This window comes from Citrus sinensis, chromosome 5 (genome assembly GCF_022201045.2).
Source record: "Citrus sinensis cultivar Valencia sweet orange chromosome 5, DVS_A1.0, whole genome shotgun sequence".
NCBI classification, from domain to species: domain Eukaryota; kingdom Viridiplantae; phylum Streptophyta; class Magnoliopsida; order Sapindales; family Rutaceae; genus Citrus; species Citrus sinensis.
In genome coordinates, this window is record NC_068560.1 from 33,679,637 (window position 1) to 33,697,149 (window position 17,513).

A 17,513-nucleotide genomic window follows, 5' to 3' on the forward strand; every position below is an offset into this window, starting at 1 on the left:
CAACCATAGGTTGAGTTAAGCTAATAAACTAGTATTCTTACAAACGAAACCGACGAGTGAGCTTTGATGTTTGGTCTAAAAGCCGACAGAAAACAATGGCAAATAAGAAAAATAATATTTGTTTTAGCAAATTTTAGCTGACGAAGAGAAAGAGTAGAATTGTTGGAATTATATGCCGTAATTGAAGTTGGTAGTAAAGTGCATGAAAGTGGCACGAAGGTTCCTAATTTATTTTCAATGCATTGCATTGCACATTTGCAGGGGCGCCCTCACTCGGCTCTCTTATAAATTCTCATCATCCCAGCTACAAATTAATTAAACAAATACCCCTTCCTGCTTAATTCAATTAGAATTCATGCAAACAAATTAAATTCTCTCTCGCTCAATCTAATATCATTTGGATATATAATTATTAGAAGATATGTGGCTAATGGCTGTCGCTGATACTAAGAAGGCGGAATCTCATGATGACGATCAAGATTTGATGATGCGCAAGGGAGGGATGATTAATGCAAGCATGCGAGAGCATAAGGGGAGTCTGCTGCTATTTCCTCCTGCTAGAGGAGGCATCAAACGCAGGATTTTCACTCTGTTTTATAAACAACTGAAGCTAGCTGCCCTCCATCTCTTCCTTCGTTGATCGTTTTCTTCTTACCACCGGCTGCTGCTGCTGATGTTATATCTACATTAATCTTTCTCTCTTCTTCTTCCTTTTTCCTTATTTTTTTCTTTATGTGTTGTAAAATGCTCAAAATAATTAATGCCATTTCACTCATCTGATTAAATTTTTGTAACTTGGATAGTGTGTGCATGCATCGCACAAGTGATGAGTGAGTTTTGTTTCAGATGTTGTAAGCTTTTCGAAACCATTCACCCACCTTACTGACTAATAAATTCATTTAATGATTACTTGTTTGATATAATAAAAGCATAAATACTACACGTATGAAAGTTGATCAATGACATCAACTTCACCTGGTTTTAGGGTTTACTCCTGATACTTTTAATTTTTGATCCATTTTCTTTTGATATAATCAATCGTCAGCGCGTAGATGTTTTTCTGGTCTTATATACGGGGGATTCTAAATTCTCTAATGCTCGAATGGGTTCACCATTTCCTGAATGAAGGTTCTCATTATTATTATTATTGACACGCTCTTCTCCTGTTGGTGCAAAGCAGCAAAGTAAGCGTACTACACAGCATTAATTGTTGTTAAGCACAGAAAATTAAAGAGAATATGTGTATGTAACTCCTCTTTCTATCCGATAAACGCAATTATTTTCTTAAATTACTTATTTTTCGAGACTAATTAGGTCCAGTTATGGTGCAATTGTGCTACCATACTATAGTTACTTTCAGTCATTAGATCCATCTATGATGAGAGCAAATGTCTGATCCTCACTAATTAGTTAATAAATTAATTTATGTATTATAATCTAAAAATTCATATGCCTGTTCGTTCATATATGCATTTGTTTTCTTAATTTTATAATTTTCGTTTTCTTTTTCTCTTTTTTTTTTTTTGTTTTGGGGGGGGGGGGGTTTGGGGGATATTTTACTGATCTAGTAACGTGTATCGATCACTGGACGTCAGGTGATCAGGCTAGGGAAAAAAGAATTAATAGAAATAATCCCGTTCAATTTGTATTTAATAACTTTCTTTTAAAATCACTTCACAAATATGCACAAAGCCACAAATAAATCCCGGAGAAGAAGTGACATTTCATAAAACTTTTACCAAAATATATTTACTATATCATGCTTCTGTACTAATTATTAGTAGGAAAGTTTATACACACACATATAATAATTATTATTATTAATATTATTATGGTTAATTTCAGACTACTCCTCGTTAATTGAGTATTTTTAAATCGGCCTTTCTACTTTAGAAAATCTTAATTTTTCTCTATTTTGATTAAAAAAAATCATCAACACACCTCATCTCTCCTTTTATCTTTTGATTAAATATAAGGATAATTTGAAGTTTTTAAATGTAAGAGAAATAATTTTAAAATAATCAATTCACGCGAAAAATAATTCAGAATTTACCTTTATTACTGTTAACGTCATGAATCCAACACAAGTAATGGTAAACGTTATATATATATATAATCATACTGTTTTGATTTTATACAATGCTAATTATCTATTTCCTTTTGATTTCACAAAAATGAGTATGCCAGTTTTTTTTTTAAAAAAAATCAATTTTCAATTTTCAATGTGTGTGTGCATAAAACATATGAATAGAATTCCTTGCAGATTGTTCATTTGCTCATTTTACTTTTGTTAATAACCAACCAAATGCTTGAGCATTATAACGATATTATTACCTTCCCATACTATCTGGCTCGAAATTTAATTCGAACCCGTTATGTGATGAAACGGTTGAAGTCTGATCATAGGGGAAAAAAAAAAAAATCAATCTTTATTTTCTTTTTCCGGGACAAAAACCACTGACAAACAAGTAGAACAGTATTGTACAGAAATTTAATGAAAGATATATACGAAAGTACATTTTAAAGATTTTACTAGCTTAGGCATAAGCAACCCAGAATAAGTCCAAAACCCATATCTATTTGTAACCTCATGAACATAATCTGATGCAAGAAACCTGAACAAACAATTCACAAAAGCTGTACCACAATAAGTATGCTGCTCAAGTCACTCAAAATGACCTATTGTTGGATTTAGATGTCGACGAGGATGATGTTTTGGCTCTTGCAAAATCAACAAGATCCTTGAAGAGAACATCTTCAGGCTTTTCTTCTTTCTTAGGGTTCGGCGAATTAAGAGCAAGATTCTGAGTCTGTCCCACTAAGCTGTCATAAGAGGCGGCACTTCCTCTGGCAGAGCTGCCTGGAAAAGCATGATTTTGCTCAAAGAATTGCTGCCGTTGATTGTACCTAGAAGGAGGAGGTGGAAGGCTTCCAGCAGGCTGAGCATCCCAAGGAGCAGGAGGCAGCTGCTCTGCAGATTTGCTCAAGGGAGGTGGTTCATCATATAAAGGCCCTGAAGAGAACGGAGGTGGTGAAGCAGAGTTACCAACTGGAATTGAGGAAGTTCTTGTTGGGGTCAATGGTGGGGAGGAAGTTTTATAAGAATGAGTTGGAGCAACAAAAGGTGTGGGTTCAGATGTTTCAGGATATGCGTCAGATTTGTAAGTGTCGCCACTGAGATAATCAATTGGGCCAGAACTGGTAAGAACTGGCTTTTTCGATGAGGGTGGTGGAGGAAGAAGGGGGTTGACTGGTACTAGATTGGTCCTAGCGCTGATGGGCTTCCTGCCCAGCCCTTGTGAATTATCTCTTGATGATCTGTAGTAATTTGAATTTACAAACTAGTCAGATGTGTTTCTGAAACTACATGAGCTTAATGGAAGCAGATAATAGCAATGGTGAAACAGAAAGTGTTTATTTAAAGAAACAAGAAAAAAAAAAAAAGGCACAAAAACAAAAAACAAAGAAACAAACATAATCAGGAAAGTTACCTGTGGGCCAACTGGGCAAAATCATCTTCCGATTCATCTTCCTCATGGTCAACATTAACAAATGGCACAACAGGAGTCTCTGTTGATTGTGCTGTAGGAGTTCCTTTCGCAATGTCATCGTGCTGACGAAGTACACGCTGCAAGTTATCATTCAATGCCAATCCCTGGCATAGAAGTTCCTCATCTCTGAAAGCAAGGCAACTGCTTGTCAGCACTATCGATAATAAAAGAAGATAAAACAAAAACTCATGTGGATCAAACTCTTACGCAGTATTATTCACAAGAAGCATGACACGTTTTTGGTACGAACGGCATTGATCAACAAGGTCAACAATTATTTCTTGCTTCACAGCCTGCCAAAAGAAAAACCAAGATTTATAAGAACTTCAGGATAATCGATCAATCAGCATGCCTGTTTTTCCTTCTAGCCAAGAGAATCAACTAAGAAGCCTTATTTCACCACTAATTAGTATAAAAAACTGGGATCGTCAGTGACACCATTACTAATTGGGATTGGGTTCTGCTGAAAGAAGCTTTATTACCTACTACTATCAAGCAAAACTGTATTAAGACTTAAAAGGAACAAAACCGATACAGTCAGAGTAAATAATACATATTCTATGCATGTCACCATTTATGACGAACAGATTGATCCTTAGGACTCCGGTCCAATATCTTTTCCACGAAAAACAATGGGTCCGTTAAATTAAGATAAGGACAAAAAATGCACTGAGCCAGAAAGAAAACTATACCTCAGGATTCTTGGAATCCAAGGCACCAAGCATTTCCATTAACACATCAGCTAGTCCCTTAGCCCTTTGAATCTCTGCCAGGCTGAAAATAACAAAATTTTCAAATATTAAGGAAACTACCATGGACACATTCCCATTGTAATGGCAAGTTACACACCATTAAATCTGTAGAAGTATGTGTGTAAATGTGCATTAAGGAAAATAACAAATTTTTCATACATGAGGGAAACTGACATAGACTCATTCCCATTGTAATGGCACAGTTACACACCATCTAATCTGTAGGCATATGTGTGTAAATGTGCCTTTTCAAACAAATTGGAAACACAGGAGGCTGCAAGACAGGCATAAGATAACAAGGTATAGGTGCGAGATCTATTGGGCATATTACTGGCTCTTCCTACATCCTTATTCAAAAACAGAGCTACTTAGTGGTTAATTTCCCAAGGGTTGAGTGTGTCCAACGCATCCATATGACAAGGGAAAATGGAAAGTATAATGTCACAGCAAATACAGGCATCTAAACCTTTGAATACAATTTTGAAACAAGTCGGAGCACAACATACAAATGAAGAAATAGAATAGATCATGTTTCAGATGATACCTGAGGCCAGAAGCATCTGACTGCAGGGAGGCCTGTATAGCAGCATCATCAAATGCAGAAGTAGGTTCTACTATTGGCTGGGTTTGTGGTGGGGTGAAGAATGGTACACTATTCTCAGCCCGAGGTGGGAATTCAACTCCAGCAGACTGTCAATTATCGAATAAAGATTTAGCTTAACAAAAAAGATGTTCAAAGATTCGTATGTTACCAGAAAATAGCAAGCAAAATTCAGAGAAACAACAATAACATTGGGATCGAAAGGAATTAAAAAAACACTTTTCATATGACAGAAAGCAAGAGGCAAAATGCCAATCCCTATCCCCAAGATAGAGCTACCCAATTGTCTGAAATCAACTAGACCAACAGTGTTTTTGTACAGACAATACTATTACTCATTATATCCATCATCAGACTATGCCCCTACATCATAGGTCGAAGCAGGAAGAATGTAGTGCCACAATTAAGAAACTAGCAGATATCTGTTGTGAACTCAAATCCACATAAGCCCTTATAGCACCAGTGGGAAAAGCATAGATATATATCAGCTGCAACATGACAAATAAAGACAAAATATAACAATTACCCTCAGTTCATTATATGCAGCATAATATTGGGGATACCTTCCCCTCGGCCCCCCAAAAGCTTCTTGCCACGTATCAATTAAAATAAGAATCTTTTCCCTCACATTCAAGTCTGGCTGCAAAATTGAATCAAGAAAATATGGTATAGACCAAGTAAGTGTGGGATGTAACAGAAGATGAGAAGTCCAACAGGATAGCTAAGAAATTAATCACCTTCTTCTTTACTATTTTAACCATTTCATGTAAGATATCACGCTCAATGATCTGCTGAAATACACTATCACCACAATTTTTGCTGATGGTCTCCAATGCCTATATCAAAAAACCCGTACAAACAAATTCACATTAATCAGAAGTCGCTTCTATGCAATTGTGCACATAGCAATGAAACAATTACATCATTGTGCAGACATGACAAACACTTTTCAACACCAATAATTCTGGCACTGTTAGAAACTGTGTTTTAATAAATTGAGAGGTATATGTTGTAAAATACGAAAACAACTAAGTTGTAATGTTTATACATTGAATAAATAATTATTAAACTAAACAAACAAAGAAGTAATCCAGAGGAAGTTACTCACAAATAAAGCCAGCAATTGCACTTTAGGATTTTTACTGCCCAGGCGCTTCTTCAGTATCTTCAATGCATCTTTGGCTTGCCTACATCACCATCCCGAAAGGAAAAGGAATTCAATGTGTATTTATGCAACTAAAATTCGACAATTTGTAAATCCACCTTGCATCAAAGAATGCAAAATAACTGGCTGTTTTAAGCTATGAAAAGGCCAAAATGCGCAATGGAGTGGCGGTGAAAGTATCTGGCAAACAGACCAGTGAATACTTGACAATGCAATTACAACTCCTCACAGTGGGGAAGTCATGAACAAGTTCAAATTATGACAGCACCAATCAGCTATAATTCAAATAAAGACACTAGGTATACAGACTCTCGTTTCACAACCCTTGGCATATGGAAGATTATTGCAAGCAAACATTAGTAAATGCAAGGAACTTATAAATTCTGGTTTACCCTACAAGATAAACAAATAAAAATCAAACAACAACAATCCTAACAAGCATAAAAGTTCCTCTATAAGGACCAAGCTCAGCATTTTATTAACTGCTCAACCAGCCATGTCTTAACAGAATGGCAAAGAATAACAAAACAGGGGACTTCAACTAAACTGAATAATCAGTAAATGCACCGCCAAACATAAGAGTTCTTGCTCAGCAATGGCCTATAGAAGCTTCATTTGAGTGGTTTACATTATGAAAACCATACATCAGAGCTCTTCTTTGACAACCAAGATCTAATTTCATTGACTGCTCTACCAGCCATAATTGGCAACATCAAAGAAAAATAGTACCAGATGATCTCAAATAGCCTCTAGATATTAGTAAATGTACCATAAAACAACACTTTTCTTAACCAACTGCAGCCCACAGTTAGCTTCATTTGAGAGGTTTACGCAGCAAGGGCCATCCATGGGAATTTTCTGAAGTGAACACGCCTTTTAACCCAAAACTCACTATAGGACAAGACAACTCATCTCACCAAGCTTAGATGAGGTTCCATTAAACTTAGAAGCATACACTGATGCACAAGCATCTCAGCTGATTCTTTGTTCTCCCTAGCATAAAAATATGCATGAAATGAATAAGCATAAGTTAAATGCGAACGTCACACATCCATATTATCCATCCAAGTAGAAAATTACTACTAGCGCTAAATGGAAAATCATTTCAAAAAAATATACCTAGTAAATTCAATTCATTAAATTCTCAAATTAGAAAATCAAATCACCAACACCCACTAAAAACTTAGTGAAGACGGTCAAACAGAAACACAGAAATGGCAAAAGTCAAAAGATTGATACCCAGGATCCATGTTGATGACATCGCATAACTCAATGTTTATTGCCCAGTCTGGACCAATCAGCATGTCATTAGTCGCCCTCTCAGCACACGCTGCCGCATTATTAGCCATAATTGTACTGAACCTTAAGTCCCTGATCACTGTGTCCTAATAGCAAAACCGATACACAAAAAACAATCAATCATAAATTTCAATCCTTGACATCAAATTAAAAGTAAAAGATTATAACTTGTTATCATGCAAACACGAAATCAGATCAATAAATCATCAAAAAGAAACTAAAAATCGAAGCTTCCAATCAAACAGAGCTTCGTATACAAAAAGACTAAATGGGTTGGGATCTAGAGAGAAGCTTACCAGTGAAGAACACCCAGAAGGAGAATCAGAAAAAGATAAAATCACGTAATGGGTATATGCAGAAAAAGGGGATTATAAGAGAGAGAATTTAGGGATTGATTGAATTGTGCTTTTTTGTTTGGTGTTATTTTGCTTTGCGTCAGCCGTTGCTGTTTCAGAGTCAGAACCTAAAGTTTCTGTTCTATTCTCAGAGGCTTGATTAAGATTAAGAGAATTATTATTCAATTAATTAATCCCGTTTTTGTTTGGTCTAATGTTAAACGTCACAGCCTGTGATGCACTGATGCTACTATTGGGTGACAGGCAAATTTTTTTGTTTTAATGATTTTTCTCTTCTGAAGTTTACATATATAATACAAGGGTCGTATAAAGGAAAAAAAAATCAAATGAATGAAATTAATTTTTTTTAATTTAAAATAGTTTGTACACGATTCATATGTTTAACTTGCTAGCATTAACTGGTTCAATTTGTTAATTAATTTTTTTTTAGCACAAAAAGTTAAAGATTTAAGATCTTATGGAGGTCTTTTTAAGAATTAATCAATAATTTTATATAATGTATATTTATGTGAGCCTGGAAATTCATGATTATTTTATATAAATAAATTATTAATATTAATAAGATTATGTTGACATTATTTATGCAACAATAAATAATATTGTCCCGTAATATTGTCTGATTAGCTCAAAAATTTTACACTATTAATAAAAAATAATGTGTGAAGTTGCTCAATAAATTATAGCATTCAAGCTAAATAACTCTATAAAAAAAAAAGACCAAAGTTTAGTTATATATTTAAAGTATTGATGTTCAAATCCAGTAAAAGAATATGTATCTTTAAATAAGTAATTACAAATCAAATATTTAACAATAGTTATTTTTTCGTAAATTAAATCAAAACTGACAAAACAAATGAAGTCTTGCTCGGCTTCATTTTCATCTGTCTGTGACCAAAAGCAAATAACAAACAGGGCTCCCTTTCTTGGGCTTAAACAAATTTTCCGTATTAGTTTATTTTTTCTATTAATTTTGATGTCGTCATTAAATAATATTATTTTGGCTGTTGCTAATTTTGAATTTTCTGTAGATGAACGGAGAGTTTGATCTCAGCCGTAGACGCGTTTCTTTAGAGCCGACCGGGCCCACGTTAGGGTGTCTGAACGGGCAGAGCTGGGCATCCGAACCTCATGATAAAAGTCAATGCGCCAATGTGGGACCCGCATGATTGACCGGGTCCGAACTGGTAAAACAACAGCGGCCCGAGGGGTCAAGGTCCAAGTAGCCGGTTTGGTCAAAATGCTTTGCATCACGCCGTAGCCCATCATCCAGAAGCATTTTCTTTTTTCCATAGCTGATCCCAGGGGTCAAGAACGTTCTTGGGCTTTTCTTTTCTTTTTTTTTTGGGTGTATTGTTAATACAAGAATGTTTTTGGCCTTGGGATACCTTAAAGTTATAAAAATGTTCGAGAAACCCCAGTTTAATTATATATATGATGTACTTTGGGTGTCAGCACTGAGAATAAGCCAAAGCTTACTTTAAAAATTTGAAAAAGAATTAATGCCTGCAAAGAGATGTCATCGATAGAATAATAAATATAAGGATCCCTCTAAATTACATGCATGTACCTTACAACCCTCTCACATGAATAGTGAGTGGACCCACATCATTCACTATTCATGTGAGAGGGGTGTAAGGTACATGCATGTAACTTAGCATTAGCCTAAATATAAATTTTTACAATTCACTGATAACCATTTGTTTACCTTTATTATTGTCTTTATGATTAAAATTGATAGTTTAAATGACCTGAACCTGAATCATGGCAGATTTTTACAGCAGACTTCTTATGCGGCTAATTTATAAATTTGTATCGTATTATTTTATTTAAAAAATGAAAGTTTGTATTTAATTTGAATTATTTTTTAAAAAAACATATTCTTATCTGGCCCATTTTCAAGGAAAAGTTTTGAAGTGGGATGGACTATTGGCGGGGGGTTAAAGAGGAATTTGTAGGGGTGACAATTGTCCTAGGGGATGGATGTTTGTCAAGTACATGGACCACTCTTTCTGGAGATAAAGGAAGTAGATGGATGGGCCACGATGTTGAAATTCCAATTTCATATTTACACAAGCATGCGGCATACATACATTTAAGTTAAGATTAAAAACTCTGCATGATTTTGTAGATTATTGACGTATAAGAATTGAATGTGCCATGTATGTTGAATAATTATGCGCATTTTATAGATGACAAATAAGATGACAGTGTTAATAATGAAAGTCATCGTGATGAAATTAGCCTCTGTTTGTAAAATTATAATTCCTGAACAAAGAGCTGTGAGACTTCTGTCATTTACAATATCTGACGGACATTGACTAATTAATGGCTTTAGGCCTTAAATTTCGAGGCCATCCATTCTTAATATGCTAAATATCAGGCTGTTTTTGAATGGCACCTTCGTCCCAAAAAGGATTACCTGTCTCTCTCTCTCTCTCTCTTTATATACGACAACGAAAGCGGCCACTTGATCTGGTTGGTGATGAAATTCTATTATCTTTGTTCTTCCTTCTTCTTCTTCTTCTTCTTCTTCTTCTTCTTTCTATTACCTAATCTAATAACGAGATGTTTGCTTTTATAATGGCAAGGACAAGGTAGAGGTGGAGGTGTGAAATGCAGGCCTCGACGCTTTAATTTCCTCTGGCCAAGGTGGTCGCTTCAAAATTGATGAGTGGAGCGATGGAGGTCTCTACCTTGGGGTAATTTTTTACCAGTCTGGAGATTTCTAATTGTTGATTTCTTTTTGTGTTCATCTTGCCATCGTTGGGCTATGAGAACAAGGCTTATATTTGTACAGCCGGGCAGTTGTTGTAATATATATATATATCTTTATTTCACTGGTGAAATTTGTACTTCTAGAACCCACTACACTGGTGACTGACGGATGTGTTGTCTCAGTGAGGTGATGCGCGAGGAGTAAGCAAGCAAGCGTCTTTTAAAGTTAATTATTGAATTTATCTCTTTATCACTTGGAGGTGACTCATGTTTGTTGAGAATCAGCCTGGGCTATGCTTCGTACAGCTTGAGAATACTGTGAGGCTGATATTCGAGCTGGCATGGAATCCGATTAGGATCCCGTATGGCATTATTTAAATGTACCGGTAAGGATATGGCTTAGAGAGGTTGCCACCTGCGTGTTTATGATCCCGAGAGCAATGAGGCCAGCTTATCTACCGAATGGCTTGGACACGAATGGAGATCGCAGTTACGGATCTGATTCAGTTGGCAGCTCGATCCTGGAGTTTACCACGGGTGTTGACTCCATTACGAATATTGGAACTGGTGGCCTTAGCAACCGAGACAGCGAGGGGAGGGCCAAACGTTAACACGGTTTCTGCCAATGAGTCGTTCACAAGCCAAGCCTAAACCATATTTTGCTCTCTTTTTAGTTCCCTTTCCACTTTTTTGGCTCCTTACTGCTCTTTAATTTTTTTTTTTCCCCATTTCATTAATATCTGGGTAGCTGCCCTTTATACATCTGTTCTGATGTATTGTGGTAGTGTATGTCAAATCGTCAATTCATCGATCACCCGAGCCGAAAAGATTATGGTTCCTATCATTCACAATCCCTGCGATTCTTTTCTTCATATTTTTCTCTCCATATGATTTATTTAGTTTACTTATCTTAGTCGATAACACGAGTCCCGTAAAACTACTCCAGTGCGCTATTATAACAAAATGACTAGAAGCTAATCTGTGTGAGATTTGAGGCACGAAGAAAATATTGTAGAGCACTGATATTTGAAAAATCAAACCCGATGGTGATAAAACAACTATAAAATCATATGGTTTTAACTTGACTGGTTGACGAGAGCACAGTTGAGCAATGTGGTTGCCTGGAATTAAATCACCTTGTTGGTGGTGACTTGACTCTGTATCCGACTTTCGTAGTCCAAAGGAATTAAGAAGTACACATAATACAGCCATACAATGAACCGGAAAGCCATTTTCCCATCAATTCTGGAAGAAATGTTGCTAGGTTTTGGGTGGGTGCTGAGAGACCTCCAACTAACCAAAAAACTTGACTTAGCGTGAAAAGAAAATCAAAGTAGCTACGGTGGCCGACTTTTCTTTGCTTACCATTACCACGTCTCGGGTGAGGTATTACCGTTCAGTCCATGCCCTTAGATAATTCTGGGGTATCGTTGCAAGTGCTGGGGGTGCTCAAAGATTAAACAATCAAAATATGCAAGTGTGAATTAGAGATTCTTCATAAGATTAGCTTAGGTAAGTTCACATGATTGGACATACAAATTGGAAAGCAATCAAAACCAAATCTCCCATTGTTGTAAGTACCAAATTTATTTTTCCAATAATAGTTTCTTCTTTTTTTTAAATTAAGAGACCAATAATAGGCTTAAATACTAGAAGATAAAGAAAATTTGGCAGTCGGCCCACAAGGAAAACCAAAACTGAAACCGCTCCAGGAAAATTTGATAAACAAAAAAAAAAAAAAATAGATTAATCTTATGTGGCTATCTAGAATCGCTCTGGTAGCTTTTTTTTTTTTTTTTTTTTGAATTTTGATAGTCTGAATTTGGATATAATAAAATAAGCTAGAATGCATCTATCTGAATGACATTTTTTTAATATCTAAATATAAATGTTAAGTTGCTTGTTTTTTAAAAAAGAAAACATATGAAATTATGATATTTCGACTATTTAACCTCATAAATATTAAAAATATTTATATTTATTTGTTAAACACATTACAAGTTATAAATAAATTATATGATTAGTTAAAAATTTTGATAATGTGTACCTTAACAAAGCATGAAAAATAAAAAAGATATTTAACACATGTATTTTTTGACATTAATATATGATACTTCTAATATTTTTTTAGTATATTATGTGATATATTTTCTAGTTAATTACGCAAGCCAACCAAGAATTGTTTAATCATTTGAATTAAAATTAATATATATAAAATAATATTTAAAATATATTGGAAAACTTGTAACTATAAACACAAATAAGTTGACCAATTATAAAACATACTCACCTAAAGTTTTATTACGTTTAAAATTCTCATTAACAATAAAAAAAAAAGATAGTTGAATATGTAAAGAAAAAAATGAATAAATAAAAAATAATAAAAGGATAATTTTTTACTAAGAAATAAATATATTTAATAGGGTATTAATGAGAGAGAATATTAAATTTTCATTCACATGTTTGGCTATTTAGATAAAGTCAGAATATTTAACTTTTTTTCATTAAGACATTAACATAAGTCATAGAAAACAAACAAATTTAAAACTCTAATTCTGTGAAAGTAGTTAAAATTATACTTTAGAAAAAAGAAAAAGCAATCCCTTAATCTTCACATGAAACTTTTTGAAAAAAAAAAGATAATGAACCTTTATAAAGTGGTTGACTTCCAGCTATATAATAAAAATGAGATGATGAGATATATAACAATTTTGGAAAAGACAAAATTTTCAATTTAAAATTAAAGGTTTAGGACAGATTTACGATGTTTTAAATAAATATTTATAGTTATAAATTATTAATTTATCATACCGTAATTCTTTCCCAAATTTTAATTCTAAATACGAAGGTTTGCTCCATAATAACAACAACAGCAATAACAATCGTTTCCCGGCTCTAACAAACTGTAATTAATTATTAATTGTGATTATATTTATACCAGGTGCATTCGTTAATAACTTAAAATTATAGAACAATAATTCTCCTCCAAATGCGTGACAGCCGACATGCTTATACATATATTTTTTCTGATGGACGACTTCTCGAAGGTCATCATTCAAATGCTGTCGTAATTGCTGAACACATCTACCATTTATTTTTTTTATTTTTATTTATTTTTTTAAACAAAAAAAAAATATCAATCTTTTCATTTAATTCACGCTGCTAAAAATTGCATTATTGTATTTGTCACTTGGCTTAGAAGGCTGGCATGTCACAGTCAATTATGCTAAACGTGTCTAAAGTTTTATCCCAAACTGTAAATCACGAGTGGATGACTAAAGATGTGATGTTACTTATATTCATCAACGTCCGTACATCATTAAGAAATTTCTCTTATGAAAAAGGTGGATCTAATTTCATGGTCATGCATGTAGATGTAGGTCACAAATACTTAATTCAACTTTGAAATCAGTATTTTCAAAATCAATATTCTCAAATATTCGAGAGTTATCCACTCTACTCATATTTCATAAGGAATAGACTGACTCCACTCAATTATTTAATAATTGAGGGAGAATTGTAAATAATCCCTATAAATACTTTTATGGAGGCTCGAACTTTTACACTCAACATTGTAAGTGTAAGAGTTCTCCCATTCGACCAAAGGTTCATTGGTAAATTTTATTCCAATTTAATGGTCAGTTGGATCCCCCATATACATCAACGTACGTAGTCTCAAATTTACTCTAGATGTTCCATCTTAAACGATTGTGATATATAATCTGTTGTTTACCAAACCCGTTATATATAACTCATATAAAATTCAGTATAATTAAACCTTCAAAAAAAATGAAAATTAGTTAAGTTTGGTGGAAATATCAAACCATGAAATCAGCCAATAAGTCCATATGATATCTACGGAGTCGCAATCATAATTTCGGTCATATTCCTCTCCGAGTTTATATTTTCGGCTTTATCTTATTTCACACGTAATCAACTATTAAGACGGTATTTATTTTCTTTTCAAATTGTAATCCCAACAAAGTGTGAAAATTGAGAAGACAACAACCCTGTTCGTGTTTACTGAACCTGAATTGAGAATAAAATGAAATTTCTTTTTCTACCCTCTGGCTTTTATTTTATGTACAAAAAAAAACCACTCATTAAAAAAAAAAAAAAAAGTTCAGAACTCAAATTTAATCATCAAATAATTAACAATTTATTCTTATTTTAATCATGAGTTTCGCTAGGCTGACAATTAACATTGCTTCTCTTTCACTAAAACAATTCTTCAGTTGATCCATCTTCAGCACTGAAAAAACAATACTCATGTCTGGCTACATAAATGGTTAAAAAAGTACATAATTAAAACCTCTCCATAAAAATTAAAACCAAAATTAAGGACTCTCCAGAACACCGATTTACGGATACAAATGCTAAGCAGGAATATCTCTATGATATCTCTAGTATATTCTATTATATTTATAAAGATTTTTTTTTCTTTTTTATTGCAAAAGTAATTACAAAACGATTTTACCAAGCTCAGAACAAGGCCTCAGCCCTCGGCAGCAAGTTTTATTTCACATTTTTGCGTTTCTTTTTGCGCATGAAAGAGAAGGACAAGCAGCCACCACTCTCCTGCCTGCAATAAAAAAAAAAATTAACATATCATTACTTGCAAAAAAAAAAAAAAAAAAGAAATTGCAATTTTTACATATGAAATTTTCCAAAAATATGTGCAAATTCTTTAGAAGCATATTGGAGGAATTTGTTAACGATGTTAAACAAGACTCCCCTGTTTCATATGAGAACAAATTAATTAATTAACAATTAACTGGTAAGTTGTTATTCAATACTCCAAATCTAAATATATCGGATATAATTGGTAACTGGTGAGCAAAATCAAGAAAAAAGTTATAAACATGGATATGTCTGTACCTGCTGCTGTTTCTGCTAAGGCTGCTGCTACTATTGCTGCTAAGGCTGCTCTTGCCACTTCCATGATTGCTACTAGATCCGCTGCTTCGATCACTCTCACTTTGCTCAAATCTCTTCTTCCACCACTCTTTATCATCTACCGCAGCTCTATGATCAGATCCCTCAACCACTGGAGGCCTTGGAGCTACCTTAAAGCTATAAGCCCCCATTTCACTCTTCTTCTTGTTCTTCTTGTTCTTGTTCTTCTTATTACTCTTGGTTCCAAAAGCCAAAGGAAACACCATCTTCAGCAAAAACCCTTCTTTATTCTTATTGTCACTCACACTCCCATTCCTCTTCTTCACAATCTCCATCTTCTTGATCTTATCATTTTTCTTTTTCTTCTTCGAATTCACTTCTTCGTGTTCTTCTACCTGCTGTTGTTCTTGTTTAACTTCAACAACCGGCTGCCGCTCAACAAGATCTTTCAAAGAAAGCTCGTAACAGGACTCGGGCATTTTACTAACCATTTCCATGAGCTCCCTCTGCCCTCTAGCAATGGCCTGAGCTTTAGACGCCGGGGACATGTTCCGATAATTCTTCCGATGGTGGGACGGCGGGAGACTTGCACTAGGGCCCCACACAGGGGGCGGGGGAGTGCTGAACCCAAACTCAGCTGGCTCTTCATCACCCTCATCACCACCACCACCATCATCATCATCACGCGGCTGATGATCTATGTCAATAAGCGGGCCGCTCCAGCTTTGTCTGAATCTAGCATAATTCTCAGCTGACTTTCTGACGCGGTTACCGTAATCCCTGATGTCATCGTAACTGACATGACTGTCGCAGCTCATACGGCCTGGTTGGTAGATTTGAATTTGATCCTCTGACGACTGGAAATTCATTAGGTGCCGCTGCTTGTAATTGTGGGCTGCTGATGCTGTCGTTCTTTCCGAATCAAACATGATTTTTTTTTTCCCCTTCTTTTCCTTTTGGGTTTTAAGACAAAGAGGGAGTTGTTGTCGTTTCAGGTTGTGGGGATCGTGAATTGTGATTGTGGTTTGCTTGGAGTTTGGTGCACGGATGCTAATGTTATCCCCCACCGACTCTTACTCATGAGGAATCTGTTATTTATTTTTTCGTATTTATTCAAAAACTGGGGTAGCAAATTAACTTGTGGATTCCTGCGTTTCAGCAAAATTAAAAGTAATCACATAATTTATATTATTTCTCAATTGGGTCCGTAGATTAGAGCGTCCTTTCTGAGTTGACTATGTACGAGGACTATTTTGCTGCTGCGTTTTAGGCATTGTAAAACATCCCAAAAGGCTCCATTAAATCTTAAGAAACTGCTCTACAAGCCAATAGTCTAGGGTTTCTTCTAGAAAGACTATCATTATTAATTTTAATCCAAGATAAATATAAATAATGTCAAAAGACAGTCTTAAATTCTAACAATTGGTGTTTTTCGACTAACATATAAATGAGAGAAAAAGGTAAATAGATAATTATAGTTGAAGAATAGAATCAAGGCATGACAACCTCGAAAAAAATAAAATAACTAAAAGTCAAATATTACACTTGCTATAAAGGATTTCATTCAAAACATCATTTGTTTTGTATTTTTCTAAATATTTGATTTTATATTACAATATTATATGAATTCATTGAAATTTTTTTTTTTAAATAAGAAAATATTTATTTGGTACATATAAAGAAAAGTTTGTCTGCCTTATTAAAAATCTAAAAAAGATATAACTGTAATATTGTATACTTAAATCGCGATTTAATCTCAACATAGGGACTCAGATATTATTAAGAGTGTGAAAGAAATGATTTCCAATAACGATACGCATACACATACATGGGGGGATGTGATAGTGCGTGGTGGGGAGGTTAATGTCATAAAAAGTCAAGGGGTTCTAGATGGAGAGCCAGGTTGATGACGATGATCATCTTGAAATTTGAAAATATACTCTGGGCCCCATTTCTCACCCATTTTTTCTTTTTCTTTTTTTCTTTTTTGTGCCCTCGATTTTGTCTTTTTGAGGGGGAGCTTTGGCTTTTGCTTTTAGATTGTAGCTTTAGTTGTTAATTTGTCTTTTTTCTGTGGCAGAGGATTGGCCAGCTATTAAGCTAAGCTAAAGTGCCAAACAGTCCCCCATTCGTGTGCCTTGACTTTTTTTAATCGAATCCTATAACGGATACTATGTG

At 34.6% G+C, this 17,513-nt stretch overlaps 2 protein-coding genes and 1 long non-coding RNA gene across 4 annotated transcripts; 1 reads left to right on the forward strand and 2 right to left on the reverse strand.

Moving 5' to 3' along the window:
- Positions 1-2,403: 2,403 nt before the first annotated feature.
- On the reverse strand, positions 2,404-7,865 carry LOC102607336 (TOM1-like protein 3). Of its 2 annotated transcripts, none has more exons than XM_006472823.4 (10): positions 7,665-7,865; positions 7,309-7,447; positions 6,013-6,091; positions 5,642-5,740; positions 5,431-5,544; positions 4,848-4,993; positions 4,244-4,325; positions 3,759-3,844; positions 3,492-3,677; positions 2,404-3,318 (listed from the first exon to the last, which is right to left on the reverse strand). In XM_006472823.4, exons 2-10 carry the CDS (start codon positions 7,416-7,418, stop codon positions 2,670-2,672), a joined length of 1,551 nt encoding a protein of 516 aa, XP_006472886.2. In that variant the 5' UTR covers positions 7,419-7,447; positions 7,665-7,865; the 3' UTR covers positions 2,404-2,669. The 2 variants fall into 2 exon arrangements, with proteins under 2 accessions (XP_006472886.2, XP_006472885.2); XM_006472822.4 differs by having other exon boundaries at positions 7,309-7,454.
- A 2,041-nt stretch (positions 7,866-9,906) lies between these two features.
- Positions 9,907-10,570, forward strand: LOC102607817 (uncharacterized). The gene is made up of 2 exons (XR_001507686.3): positions 9,907-10,199; positions 10,313-10,570. It is a non-coding gene; the product is annotated as an uncharacterized LOC102607817 (long non-coding RNA).
- A 4,122-nt stretch (positions 10,571-14,692) lies between these two features.
- Positions 14,693-16,420, reverse strand: LOC102608221 (uncharacterized). Its single transcript, XM_006472824.4, has 2 exons — positions 15,318-16,420; positions 14,693-15,021 (listed from the first exon to the last, which is right to left on the reverse strand). The coding sequence occupies exons 1-2, from the start codon at positions 16,262-16,264 to the stop codon at positions 14,955-14,957; spliced, it is 1,014 nt and encodes a 337-aa protein (XP_006472887.2). The 5' UTR covers positions 16,265-16,420; the 3' UTR covers positions 14,693-14,954.
- Between the last annotated feature and the right edge of the window lie 1,093 nt (positions 16,421-17,513).